Source organism: Loxodonta africana, chromosome 6 (assembly GCF_030014295.1).
Source record: "Loxodonta africana isolate mLoxAfr1 chromosome 6, mLoxAfr1.hap2, whole genome shotgun sequence".
NCBI classification, from domain to species: domain Eukaryota; kingdom Metazoa; phylum Chordata; class Mammalia; order Proboscidea; family Elephantidae; genus Loxodonta; species Loxodonta africana.
Genome location: NC_087347.1, coordinates 36,291,500 through 36,306,447, shown reverse-complemented (window position 1 = coordinate 36,306,447; position 14,948 = coordinate 36,291,500). Strand labels below are relative to the sequence as shown.

The 14,948-nt window shown below is 37.1% G+C and overlaps 1 protein-coding gene and 1 long non-coding RNA gene across 14 annotated transcripts in view; one reads left to right on the top strand and one right to left on the bottom strand.

Moving 5' to 3' along the window:
* The window catches only part of LOC111748917 (uncharacterized), a 60,496-nt gene extending 46,108 nt beyond the window's left edge, over positions 1-14,388 (top strand). For 2 of the 4 annotated variants that reach the window (XR_010322239.1, XR_002784375.2), the window contains one exon: positions 492-14,388. This is a non-coding gene — a long non-coding RNA (uncharacterized LOC111748917). The remainder of the gene's footprint in view (positions 1-491) is intronic. The other 2 variants (XR_010322238.1, XR_002784376.2) reach the window with 2 other exon arrangements.
* KANSL1L (KAT8 regulatory NSL complex subunit 1 like) overlaps positions 1-14,948 on the bottom strand; it is a 125,343-nt gene that overhangs the window by 76,239 nt on the left and 34,156 nt on the right. For all 10 annotated transcript variants that reach the window (XM_023541866.2, XM_023541868.2, XM_023541875.2 and 7 more), the window contains exon 3: positions 5,603-5,744. In XM_023541866.2, the coding sequence (XP_023397634.1) occupies positions 5,603-5,744 (142 nt within the window). The remainder of the gene's footprint in view (positions 1-5,602; positions 5,745-14,948) is intronic.

Below are 14,948 nucleotides of genomic sequence, written 5' to 3'. Positions count from 1 at the left end.
ATAAACACAAAAGTCTTAAAAGCAACTAGATAGGACAGATTGCTAACAATGGAAAAATAATTACATTGACAGCCAAACACTAGTCGATATCAAAATATTCCAGAAAACAATGAAATAGGATTTTTCAGGTATTTTTTAAGGAAAAATAACTATCAAACCAGCATTTTATATGGTTCATTTAACCAAAAATGTCATTTAAGAGTGAGTGCAAAATATATTTTGAGACACACAAAGGGAGTTTAAATGTCCCCAGACCCTCACTCATGTCACAAACTACTGAAGAATGTACTTCAGCAAGGAGAAAAGTAAATCAAGAGAGAAAAGGGGATGTTAGCAGAGACTGCAGACTCTTCCTAGTACCCATTTTCCTCTTCTCCCTTTTACTAAAACACCCACCCCTAACAGAGTTTTAGCTATGTATACAACCTACTAGCGAATGATCTTCTAACTCTTGATTTTCTAGGTCATTGTTTTTTGCTTGATTTTCATAGGTTTACTTTACTGATGCCTTTAAGTTATGGTATTGGTGAAGAATACTGAATATACCATGAACTGCCAGAAGAACAAACAAATCCGTCTTGGAGGAAATACAGCCAGAATGCTCCTTAGAAGCAAGGATAGGGAGACTTTGCCTCAGGTACTTTGGACATGCCATCAAGAAGGGTAAAGGGTTAGTGAAAAAAGAGAAAGACCCTCAACAAGATGGACTGGCAGAGTGGTTCCAACACTGGGCTCAAACATAGCAACAATTGTGAAGATTGTACAAGATTAGACAGTGTTTCATGTGGTCATACATAGAGTCACTATGATTGAAACTGACTTGATGGCCGCTAACCACAACAACCGTATTATTGCTGATGTTACACAGCCTCCTCCTCTGTGCATATATCTGTAGCCATGTGGCTAAATTTGGGCCCATGGAGTTATGAGTCAAAGTAGTATAACTTCCAAGTCATCTATAACTTAAAAACAAATGCCCCTGAATTTCTGGTATCACTTCCCAAGGGCTGGAATGTGGACAAGATTATGATCAACAGTGCAGCCAAGAAACACATCCTAGGGGACAGCAAAGCAGCAAGATGGAAGGAACCTGAGTCCCTGAATGACCCTATAAAATTAAGCTGCCCACCAGCCTTTACCTGCCCTCTCAATTCTGAAATGTTATGTACAAAAGAAAGTATATTTTTAAAGCCACTATTTTTTTTAGTTTCTTTTTTACAGTGGCTTATCCTGTAACCTAATTTTACAGGTAGAACACACACACACAAAAAATACATGTAAGCACATGTATTCATGAAATCTGGCAGCGAATGTAAGTAATTATCGGTTTTAAAAAAAAGTAACTAGATTGGAGTAGATATATTCAATGAATTGTTAAATGGTACTGAGATCCCTGTTTTAAGTTAAAAAAAAAAGTATAAAAACATTGAGTACCTTTACTCATTATTAGAACAATTTGTAGTTAAGTATGTTAAAAATTAGGAGTAATCACTGAAAGAACAGAGATGTAATGTAGAGCTTCCAAGCTAGCAGAAAGGAGAAAGGACTGAAACAAACTCCACCAAATATACAAATGAGAGGTGAAAAATAAGAAGCAAATACAAAGGCATGAGAAATAAGGGCAACTGTGAAAAACAGAAACTAATCAAAGTAGATTTTTTTAAATCTAGTTATATGTAGCTTATAAGAGAAACACCTCAAATAAAACCAACCAGAAAGACTAAAGGGCCAGCCAAAATATATACTAGTTAAATACTAACCAATAGAGAAAGTTTTATTAATATCATAAGAATAGAATTTAAAAGAAAAATATTTTAAAAGGATAAAAGTCCACTGCATAATAATAAAAAGAACAATTCACAAAGAAATAACAATACATGTTTACCGAACAGCATTACTTCAAAATGTAAGAAACAAAAAAATAACAGGAGAAACTGAAAAATCCACAATGATGGGAGAAACTTTAACAAACTTGTATCAAAAATTGACAGATCATACCAATGTTCATTTCACAGTAGCCAAAAGGTGGGAATAACCTAAATGTCCATCAACAGGTAAAAGGATAAACAAAATGTGCCGTATATACACATTGGAGGATAACTCTGCCCTGAAAGGAGAGGAAGCCCTGATCATGCTACAACACGGATAAACCTTGAAAACATGCTGAGTGAATTAAGTCAGTCACAAAAGGACAAATACTGCATGATCCCACTTGTAGGCAAATGTATAGACACCAAAGTTTATTAATGGCTACCAGGAGTGGCAGGGAGAGGGAAAAAGGTAGTCACTGCCTAGGAGGCACTGGGTTTCTGTTAATGGTGGTGGAATAATTTGGAAAAGGATAGTGGTGATGCTTGTATAACATGATGACCATAATCAATGTCACTGAATTACAGATGTAAAAATTGGGGTATTGGCAAAAGTTTGTTACATATATTTTCACAATAAAAAAATTCACGAGTTACAATATGTAAAGATACAGCAGATATATACAAAATAAGTAAGTTTAACCTAATATTTAGAGAATTCTGTAATCAACAAATGAGGAATATATATATTTTGTGGTATATATTGAGCATTTACAAAATATTTTTTAGTAGGTCACAAAGAATGCCAGTCAGTTCACAGGCTACAATACGCTTACCATATTTTTATGCAAATAATGTGTGTGTTGTATGAGTTTTTTGCCAACCAAGCAACCCCCTCGCACAGTATTTTCCTAGGCACACTAAGCACGTTATATGTGTAGATGCATTATTTATGTTGGCTCGTTATTTGTGAAAAAATACAGTAAATGATAAATTACTGTTTAAAAAAATTTCATGAGTTTAAAAACATTAAAATGTACAACTCAATAACCCTAGGATTAAAAAGGCAACAACACTGAAAATAACAAAATATTTAGACGTGAACAGCAGTGAAAGAATTAAGTATGTGGTATGCACTCTAAGTGATACCTGAGTAGAAATTGGGAATGAGTTATAAGATCAAGTCAAGAAGCTAAAATATCACCATCAACAACAGTAATAATACAGTAAACCCAATGTAAATGAAGCAAAAAAAAAAAAAAAACATGGAAAACCAAGAGATAAAGGAATAGCAATAACACCAAACTTTAGGATGAAAAGGCTTATAGTAAGAAAGACAAAATGTTTGAAAATTTTTTCAAAAGTAATATAGGGGAACTTTTCTATTAAAAAGTAAGACTTACTATAAAGCTGTGTAATTGGGATGGATATATAAATAAAACAAGTCCAGTAAAAGACCCATATATATATATATAGGAACTGAATATGAGACAAAAGTAATATTACAAACCCAAAATTTAAAAGATTTCCTACACACACATACCGAATGACCCAATAAAGGAGTATGAAATAGGTTAATTGCTAGACCAAAAACAAAAATACCTGAATGTCAGTAACACTAAGGACCAATCTCACTAAATGCAGGAATAAGTAAATTAAGACAGTAGTAACATAACATTTCACACTCATTAAACTGGAAAAATTAAGCAGTAATGAAATATAACATGTTATCATGGATGTAGAGAAACAGAAGCTTTCACACACTGCCAAAGGGCATGCTGATATTCAGTCACATCAGAGAATACTGAAAAGCTGAAGACAGCTATGCCTAAGATCCAGTAATTCAACTTTTAAGTATATACCCACAAGACTCTTCCTACAGGTGTACAAGGAGATACAAGTTACTAGCATAAAAACTGAAACAACATACATGTCTATCAGTAGAAAACAGGAGAACAGATAAACATACCATTATATTCATATAATATCCATTCTATTCATACAGTGTAATAACTTACAGGAAATATAAAACTAAATAATATGAACAAAATCAAGCAAGTTACAAAAGAATTTAAACAAATATTATTTATATGAACTTTAAATGTAAATAAAAATGTTACTTATAGGCAAAGCTGTATACCTATGTGGTAAAAGTATAAAAATACTGAATCAGAATAATCATTCCATTTATTTACTTTACAATCTGTATTTAATGATTAATTAAGGGGAGGAGAAAGGGATCAGGAAGGAGTTCACAGGTGCTTTCGCTGTACAAGTAATGCTTTATTGCTCTAAAAACTAAACCCAAACCAGTAAAAATTTAATATTTGATAAATTTCAGGATGAGTACACTGAAGTAACACTAACAATGTGCAACACGTAGATAACACAACTATGCTTGCTGAAGGTGAAGAGGACTTGAAACACCTACTGATAAAGATCAAAGGCTACAGCCTTCATTACGGATTACACCTCAACATAAAGAAAACAAAAATCCTCACAAATGGACCAATAAGCAACATCATGACAAACGGAGAAAAGACTGAGGTTGTCAAGGATTTCATTTTACTTGGATCCAAAAATCAGCACCCATGGGAGCAGGAGTTAGGAAATCAAAGGACGTATTGCCTTGGGCAAATCTGCTGCAAAAGATCTCTTTAAAGGTTAAAAAGCAAAGATGTCACTTTGAGGACTAAAGCACGCCTGGCCCAAGCCATGGTATTTTCAATTGCCTCGTTGTTGTTGTTAGGCGCCACCTAGTTGGTTCCAACTGATACTGACCCTATGTATCACAGCAGGAAACAATGCCCAGTCCTGCACCATCCTCATAATTTCTGTTATGCTTGAGCCCATTGTTGCAGCCACTGTGTCAGTCCATCTCACTGAGAGTCTTCCTCTTTTTCATTGACTCTCCACTTTACCAAGCATGATGTCCTTCTCGAGGGACTGGTCCTTCCTGATAACATGTCAAAAATATGTGAGAAGAGTTCTGCCATCCTCACTTCTAAGGAGCGTGCTGGCTGTACTTCTTTCCAACACAGATTTGTTTGTTCTTCTGGCAGTCCATAGTATACTCAATATTCTTCACAAACACCATAATTCACAGCCATCAGTTCTTCTTCAGTCTCCTTTAATCACCTCATAGGCATGCAAAAGCTGGGCAATGAATAAGGAAGACTCGTCCCTGGAGAATGACAACATGCCTGATAAAGTAAAGGGTCTGCAAAAAGGAAGATCCTCAACAAGATGGACTGATACAGTGACTTAACAACAGGATCAAACATACCAACGATTGTGAGGATGGCACAGAACCAGGCAGTGTCTCACTCTGTTGTACACAGAGTTGCTATGAGACGGAACCTACTGGTGGCACCTAACAATAACAACAACACACAGGTGTTTGTTATATTGCTTTCTATAATTTTTATTTGTTTGCAATTTTTCTTAAAGCAAAACAAACAAAAAGCCCTAAGAAGATTCCAATGAGATACACTCAGAATTTCTCCCATATCTTAAAATAAATGTCAACAAAGTAAAGGTTTAAAACATGTATATCATTTTTATTAGCTATAGTCCAACAAAGAAGTTCTGAATTGCTTAAAAAGTATGATAAGATGATCTTGGTTAATATAAAGGTATTATAAAGATAGCTTCAACTTACACGAAATGTCAAAAATCTTAACATACATTAGTTGCCTTTTTATAAAGTCTTCTAACAATTATTTTGTATGGAGAAATGAGGAGAAACAAAAACAGTAATAATTGAAAAAAAAAAAAAAGAACACAGACAATACCTTGGAGGCACGAATCTGCCTGTGAACATCCGTTAGCTGTTGGATTTTGTATTCTAGCTCTGAAATCTGGGCTTGAAGCCATGTCCATCGGCTGCCAACTCTTGCTCTGTCTACAAGCCACTTCCATTCAGTACTACAGTTACTGTGAAAAAGACAAACACTGTTAGTCAAAGCATAAAGGCAATCAAGTTTTCACAGAGACTGCTTTAATAACTTCCTTGACTGCTGTCATACAACTGCAATTTCCTTTACAAAATATTTAATTACATTAAGGGAGAATGGCACATCAATGTCTTATATAAAAAAAAAAATTTCATTGCCTTACCTTTCCACCCTACAAACACCTGTTTTATTCAGTATTAAGTATTCAGTCTTCCTGGCTAACTGACTGGAAGAGATCCATATTTATCCCTATTCCCAAGAAAGGTGATCCAACCGAATGTGGAAATTATGGAACAATATCATTAATATCGCACGCAAGCAAAATTTTGCTGAAGATCATTCAAAAGCAGCTGCCAGAAATTCAGGCTGGTTTCAGAAGAGGACGTGGAACCAGGGATATCATTGCTGATGTCAGATGGATCCTGGCTGAAAGCAGAGAATACCAGAAGGATGTTTACCTGTATTTTATTGACTAAGCAAAGGCATTCGACTGTGTAGATCATAACAAACTATGGATAACATTGCAAAGAATGGGAATTCCAGAACACTTAATTGTGCTCATGAGGAACCTTTACATAGATCAAGAGGCGGTTGTTCAGACAGAACGAGGGGATACTGATTGGTTTAAGGTTAGGAAAGGAGTGCGTCAGGGTTGTATTCTTTCACCATACCCATTCAATCTGTATGCTGAGCAAATAATCTGAGAAGCTGGACTATATGAAGAACGGGGCATCAGCATTGGAGGAAGACTCATTAACAACTTACGTTATGCAGACAACACAACCTTGCTTGCTGAAAGCGAAGAGGACTTGAAGCACTTACTAATGAAGATCAAAGACCACAGCCTTCAGTTTGGATTGCACCTCAACATAAGGAAAACAAAAATCCTCACAACTGGACCAATGAGCAACATCATAATAAACAGAGAAAAGACTGAAGTTGTGAAGGATTTCATGTTATTTGGATCCACAATCAACAGCCATGGAATAAGCAGTCAAGAAATCAAAAGACGATTGCACTGGGTAACTCTGCTGCAAAGGACCTCTTTAAAGTTTTGAAAAGCAAAGATGTCACCTTGAAGACTAACGTGTACCTGACCCAAGCCATGGTATTTTCAATCACATCATACGCATGTGAAAGCTGGACAATGAATAAGGAAGACCTAAGAAGAGTTGGCGCCTTTGAGTTGTGGTGCTGGCGAAGAATATTGAATATTCCATGGACTGCCAAAAGAACAACAAATCTGTCTTGGAAGAAGTACAACGAGAATGCTCCTTAGAAGCAAGGATGGCGAGACTGCATCTTACATACTTTGGACATGTTGTCAGGAGGGATCAGTCCCTGGAGAAGGACATCATGCTTGGCAGAGTACAGGGTCAGCAGAAGAGGAAGACCCTCAACGAGGTGGATTGACACAGTGGCTGCAACAATGAGCTCAAGCATAGCAACGTTTTTAAGGATGGCTCAGGACACAGCAGTGTTTCGTTCTGTTGTGCACAGGGTCGCTATGAGTCGGAACCGACTCGACGGCACCTAACAACAAGTATTCAGTAGTAGGATAATCTTCTCTGCTACTTAATACTTTATTAATGCTGAAGGGCTGAAAGGGAAGTGGGGCAGCAATGGAAAGGAACCAGGAATGGCAATACGAGCACCCTGTAAAAACTGTTACATGAGGCTTTTATATATAAGTAGATGGCAAGTATTAGACAAGTGATTTCAGCGGTGCTAGATCTAAATCCATGTAACTGTCATGTATCAAATTTTACTGTAATTTTCATTTGCTAAAACAGGCATCACTGTTAACTAAATACTTAAAATCAATTTAAAGAAACTGTCAGAAATTATCAAAAATATGAATGCTCTGTATTATGGATTGAATTGTATCCCCCAAAAATGTGTGTCAACTTGGCTAGGCCATGATTCCCAGTATAGTGGTGATTGCCCACCATTTTGTCATCTGATGTGATTTTCCCATGTGTTGTAAATCCTTCCTTTATGAAGTTAGTGAGGTAGAATTAAAGGCAGTAATGTTAATGAGGCATGACTCAAGCTACAAGATTAGGCTGTACCTTGAGTCGATCTCTTTTGAAATATAAAAGAGAGAAGCAACCAGAGAGGGATCTTCTACCACCAAGAATGAAGAACCACCCAAGGGAAGACTGATGACAAGGACCTTCCCCAGAGCTGCCAGAGAGAGAAAGCCTTCCCCTGAAGCCGGTACCCTGAATTCGGACCTCTAGCTTCCTAGACTGTGAGAGAATAAGCTTCTGTTTGTTAAAGCCATCCACTTGTGATATTTCTGTTATAGCAGCATTAGATAACTAAGATGCTCTGCTACACTACATTTCAAATAAGTATATCAAATATAGAGGTCTTGAGATGTTTGTTAAGATAAACAGCTTGTTAGAAACCTGATTCCCAGCCTACCTACCTACCCATTGCCATCAAGTCGAGTCCAACTCATACCGACCCTATAGGACAGAGTAAAACTACCCCATAGAGTTTCCAAGGAGTGCCTGGTAGATTCGAACTGCTGACCTTTTGGTTAGCAGCCACAGCAGCTCTTAACTGCTATGCCACCAGGGTTTCCAGTTAACAGCCTAGAGATGTTAAATAACTTATAAAAAGCCTTTCTTTCCCACTATTATAAGATCTTGAGAAATAGTAAAAACTGAGAAGACCACATACTTTTGTGGTTACGAGGGGGGGAAGGAGGGAGGGAGAGGGTTTTTTACTGATTAATTAGTAGATAAGAACTGCTTTAGGTGAAGGGAAAGACAACACTCAATACATGGAAGGTCAGCTCAATTAGACTGGACCAAAAGCAAAGAAGTTTCTGGGATAAAATGAATGCTTCAAAGGCCAGCGGAGCAAGGGCGGGGGTTTGGGGACCATGGTTTAAGGGGACTTCTAAGTCAATTGGCAAAATAATTCTATTATGAAAACATTCTGCATTCCGCTTTGAAATGCGGCGTCTGGGGTCTTAAATGCTAACAAGCGGCCATCTAAATCTAAGATGCATCAATTGGTCTCAACCCACCTGGAGCAAAGGAGAATGAAGAACACCAAGGTCACACGACAACTAAGAGCCCAAGAGACAGAGAGGGCCACATGAACTAGAGACCTATATCATCCTGAGACCAGAAGAACTAGTTGGTGCCTGGCCACAATCGATGACTGCCCTGACAGGGAGCACAACAGAGAACCCCTGAGGCAGCAGGAGATCAGTGGGATGCAGACCCCAAATTCTCATAAAAAGACCATACTTAATGGTCTGACTGAGACTAGAGGAATCCCGGCGGCCATGGTCCCCAGACCTTCTGTTGGCACAAGACAGGAACCATCCCTGAAGACAACTCATCAGACATGAAAGGAACTGGACAGTGGGTGGGAGAGAGATGCTGATGAAGAGTGAGCTAATTATATCAGGTGGACACTTGAGATTGTGTTGGCATCTCATGTCTGGAGGGGGGATGGGAGGATAGAGAGAGTGGGAAGCTGGCAAAATTGTCACAAAAGGAGAGACTGGAAGGGCTGACTCATTAGGGGGAGAGCAAGTGGGAGTACGGAGTAAGATGTATGTAAACTTATATGTGACAGACTGACTTGATTTGTAAACATTCACTTGAACCTCAATAAAAGTTAATTAAAAAAAAAAGCCTTTCTTTCATGAATATTTGAAAATGAGGGTTGAACCCTAGTTCCTCTTAGCTCTGTATCTTATGGCAATGCCATTGCTCTAATCCAGTTTGCGAAATTATGAAAATATTGCAATCATGCCGCTAGAAAAAATTAATTGGTATTATGGTTTGTGTATGTGTTTGGAATAATTAATTATAAAATACAGATTGTAAAGTAAATAAAAACATGACAGAAATGGAAGGCATAACTGAAGAGCAATAACTACCTAATGGCAAAAAAAAATGGTTTAAAATCAAAAAAGGTATATGCATCAGGGTTGTAGCCTTTAATTAATACAACTTCAAAAAAAAAAAAAACTTGCCTCAAAAATGCATTTAATATAACGGAATGGCTTTCATATAGTCAGCCAGAGAAAACCTATACTCTATGAGATCATTTGCTGTCAGAAAAGCAGAACACAATTTTTAGAACTTTGCTGTAGAATCTGTCCATTACAACAAGATTTTACATCCTATCCGTGCTCCCAAAAGCTATTTTGTCAAAAGATTATAATGGCACACAATATGATTAAGGAGACCTTCATATAAATTAGATTTTTTTCTTATTATTTAGCTTATAGTCATTATTGTGAGTTTGTGAATGACATTCTTTTAAATCATATTTTCATAACTACGGACAAAATAAAGAGAATGTCTAATCAAAATATTCTATTCAAAGACAATGTTTAGTAATACTAAATGCCAATCGTGTGATCAGAAAGGAAAGTAAGCGTTACATCACGCAGCATGTTGCACTGTGAGGGTCAAGTCCTTGGACTTTTTTAGAAGTGGAAGCTATTTCCAAAATAGGGACAAAAATTATTTTCTAATCACTCTGGCTGCTAGGTGGAGAAAGCATTGTAGTAGGGTACAAGAGGAAATAAGGGAACCAATCAGGATGCACCTGTAATAATCCAATAACAGTGATCTCCAAATATTCATGTGCTACCCTACATTTCTGAGCCTTCTTTGCACAGAGGTCGGAGCACGGTACTAGTTCTGACCAATGGGCTATCGACAAAAGTGACATTGTCATTTTTCTTCCATCTGATAACCTTCAAAGCCACTAGTCCAGATAGTGTATCTACCCGATAGAGAACAGCCCAGAACATATCGGAATTTATATAAGCCACAGTAAACCTTTGCTGTGTTAAACCACTGAGATTTGGAGGTTATTCATTACTATAAATACAGCCTAACCTGACTAATACACAGAACAAAAGATGACAATGGCTTGGACTAGGGAAGAAGGGGATAAAGAAGAGATGGAAATAAGAAGCTGGATACAAGATTTATTTTACAGTTGATAAGACTTGTAGAAGGTGGTAAGCACTGGGAGGTCAAAGGTGATCTTTAACATTGTTTCACTCAGTTTTGCTCCAGTTAGAAAATTTCTCCATAACAGGCAATTTGGCAAAATTTTCACAAGTAAAATTTTGCTGAAGATAATTCAAAAATGGTTGCAGCAGTACATTGACAGGGAACTTCCAGAAATTCAAGCCAGATTCAGAAGAGAACGTGGAATAAGGGATATCATTGCTGATATCAGATAGATCTTGGCTGAAAGCAGAGAATACCAGAAAGATGTTTACCTGTGTTTTATTGACTATATAAAGGCATTTGGCTGTGTAGGTCATAACACATAACAGATAACATTGCAAAGAACAGGAATTCCAGGACACTAAATTGTGCTCATGCAGAACCTGTACAAAGACCAAGAGGCAGTCGTACGAAAAGAACAAGGGAATACTGCATGGTTTAAAATCAAAAAAGGTATATGCATCAGGGTTATATCCTTTCACCATACTTACTCAATCAGTATGGTGAGCAAATAATCCAAGAAGCTGTACTACATGAAGAATGTGGCATTAGGATTAGAGGAAGACTCATGAATAACCTGTAATAAGCAGATAACACAACCTTGCTTGCTGAAAGTGAAGAGGACTTGAAGCACTTACTGATGAAGATCAAAAACTACAGCCTTCGGTATGGATTACACCTCAACACAAAGAAAACAAAAATCCTCACAGTTGGACCAATAAGCAACATCATGATAAACAGACGAAAGATTCAAGTTGTCAAAGATTTCATTTTACTTGGATCTACAATCAACACTCACGGAAGCAGCAGTCAAGAAATCACAAGACATATTGCATTGAGCAACTCTGTTGCAAATGACCTCTTTAAAATATTAAAAAGCAAGGATGTCACTTTGAGGACTAAGGTGCATGTGACTCAAGGCATGATGTTTTCAATCACCTCATACACATGTGAAAGCTGGACAATGAATAAGGAAGACTAAAGAATTATTGCTACCTTTCAATTATGGCTGTGGCGAAGAATATTGAACATACCACGGAGTGCCAGAAGAACAAACAAATCTGTCTTGGAAGAAGTACAGCCAGAATGCTCCTTAGGAGCGAGTATGTTGAGACTTCGTTTCACATACTTGGGACATGTTATCTGGAGGGACCAGTCTCTGGAAAAGGACATCATACTTGGTGCAGTGGGGAGGCAGAGAAAGAGAGGAAAACCCTTGACAAGATGGATTGACAAAGTGCCTGCAATCACAGGCTGAAACATGGCCAACAACTGTGAGGGTGGTGCAGGACCAGGCAGTGTTTCATGCTGTTGTACACAGGGTCGATATGAGTCAGAACCAACTCCCCAGCACCTAACAATAACAAATCAAACTGATGATTCACTAACGACCACATACAGTAGAGATAAAAAGAAAATTTTAATGGAGTTCATACTATTGTACTTCTAGTAAAAAAAACAGTGATACTGAAATTAGCATTTCAAAAATCATTCTTACGGTCACACATTAAATAATGCTAACTTAGAAAAACAGGAGTATCATTTTAAATTTAAGTATATTAAATAATGCTGGAGGTTTTTGATGTGTTAAATAAATTTTCCATAAAGGATACTTAATCCTAAATTTTAATAGAAGTGAATAAAATCCATTTGCTATGATTAAAAGTGGCAAACAAGCTTTCTCACCAAAACTGTTCCCTTGCTGGGAAACGATATTTTTCTCAAAAATAATTAAGATTGAAAACATGTCTATCTTGCTCAAAGGAGATTAACACCTGTTGTACCCCAAAGTCAAAATATGTTTTATGTAGCAACTTATGTAACCAATGATGTAATAATGGCTTATGTAACTTAAGAGTGTAACCAATCAGAGCATAGCTGATGTAACAGCAAACCACAAGAATGTGAGTCATATCCAGTGTTGTCCAAGCTCCCTACTTAGCATATAGGCCTGGCATGTATGACCACTAAGAACACTGATGCCCTGATCTCAGGAGTGTGCTGAGCTGAGCACAAACCACTGTATGCCGACCATAAGGCGGGGCTCCTATCTCTGGTGAAGAGCAGAACAAAGAAATCTGTGAGTGGAGCTCACTAAATGTAAAGAGTGGAAATAAGCAGCAGCCTAGAGTGAGAGAGACAAGCTCCAGAAAGGTAATATATGCCATCCACAATTGCTTGCTTATAGTTACCACTTAAATTGATGAAGGAAATAAGTACAAGCTGCTTAAACTAAGTGGTTTTGACTGCAATTTCTTCCTGTTTTTTGTTTTTTTTTTTAATCTACTCATCAACATCACAAGCCTAGGTCATTGTTTTGACCTTGAAGTGTAATTCCTCAGAATAAGACATAGCTTTCTAATATTGGGAAACCTGGTGGCCTAGTGGTTAAGCACTACTGTTGTTAACCAAAAGGTCAGCAGTTCGAATCCACAAGGCGCTCTCTGGAAACTGTGGGGCAGTTCGACTCGACGGCAATGGGTTTGGTTTTTTTCACATTGTTGTTCCAATAGTACGTCAGTTACCAAGACTCCAAAAGTGATTGCATAAAAACTAGTTTTGCCTTTAACTTAAAGATTTTCTTAGCTTATTAATAATATAAATGAACTACAGCAGACAGAAAATCAAAATAGAGGACCTGGTTGAGAAAAATTACAATCCGAAGAAAAATAAGGTTTGTCCTACATTAAATTAGGCCAACCCTCCCCACTGGTGTTTGCTCACCTACAAAGAGCTTATCCCTCCCTGGAATTTGGTTCCTTTAGACTAGGGGTCAGCAAACATTTTCTGTAAAGGGGCAGACAGTACATACTTTAGGCATTGTGAGTCACACAGTCTCTGTGACAACTACTCAACTTGTCATTCCAGCCTGAAAGCAGCCATAGATGATACATAAACGAATGGGTGTGGCTGTGTCGCAACAAAACTTTACTTACAAGAATAGGCAGTGGGTTATATTTGGCCCATGGGCCATAGTTTTCCAGCCACTGATGTAAAGCACCTTTTCATATGCTTTCCACGCTTCCCAAGTGCTTCTCACTTCCTTTTGTGAAGCGTCTGTTCAAATTTTTGCCCACAAGTCTGTAGCTTGCCTTTTCATTTTCCTAGCAGTATCTTTTGAACAGCAGAAGTACCTAATTTTGATGAAGCCCAATTTATCCAATTTTCATTTTATGGTTGGTTCTTTTTGTGTCCTAATAAATCTTTGCCTAACACAAAGTTATAAAGATTTTCTCATGTTTCCTCAAGAAGTTTTCAAGTTTTAACCGATTTAGATCTACGACCCAATTCAAGTTAACTTTTGTAGGTGGTATGACGTGAGGATCCAAATTCATTTTTTTCTATCCAGGTGTTCCAGCACTATTAGTTGAAAAAGCTCTATTGTCCTGTAATAGGTAGACCTATCTATTATCTTTTAATAGATAAAGACTACCCTTTGATAGATAAAAGACTACCTATGAATACTGTACTTAGTACACACACACACCTCTTAGGTTTTTGTAGGCCACTTATACACACATTTAGATCAATACCACTATTATTACAGTTTACAGTAATTCTTGAAGTAAAAAGAAAACAACAACAAAAAAAAAAACCGCATTGCCGTCAAGTTGATTCCAACTCATAGAGATCCTACAGAGCAGAGCAGAACTGCCTCATTGGGTTTCCAAGGAGATGCTGATGGATTTGAACTGTAGACCTTTTGGTTAACAGCCAAATGCTTAACCACTGCACCAGTCAGGTAGTGTTAATTCTCCATCTTTGTTCTTTCTCAGTTTTGACTGTTCTAAATTTGAGAATCAGCTTGTCAATCTCTAACAACAACAAAAAAATTAGTATTTTAATTGAGATTGCACTCTATAGATACACTGGTAGAGAGAGCTGACAATATAACAACACTGAGTATTTACATAGTTAATTTCTCTGAAAAGTTTTGTACAGTATAAAAATTTATCTCTACATATTTCATGTTTATGGAAAACAGTGGTAAGTAGTGATAAATTTTTTGGATGTCAGTATACAGAAACACAATTGACTTTTGTATGTTGACCTTATATGCTGCAACCCTGCCAAAATCACTAATTTTAGTAGCTTACTTGAAGAGTCCTGATTTTCTGTATATACAACCATGTCAATTACAAATAAAGTTTACTTTTTTTTTTTAATATGGGGGCCTTTTA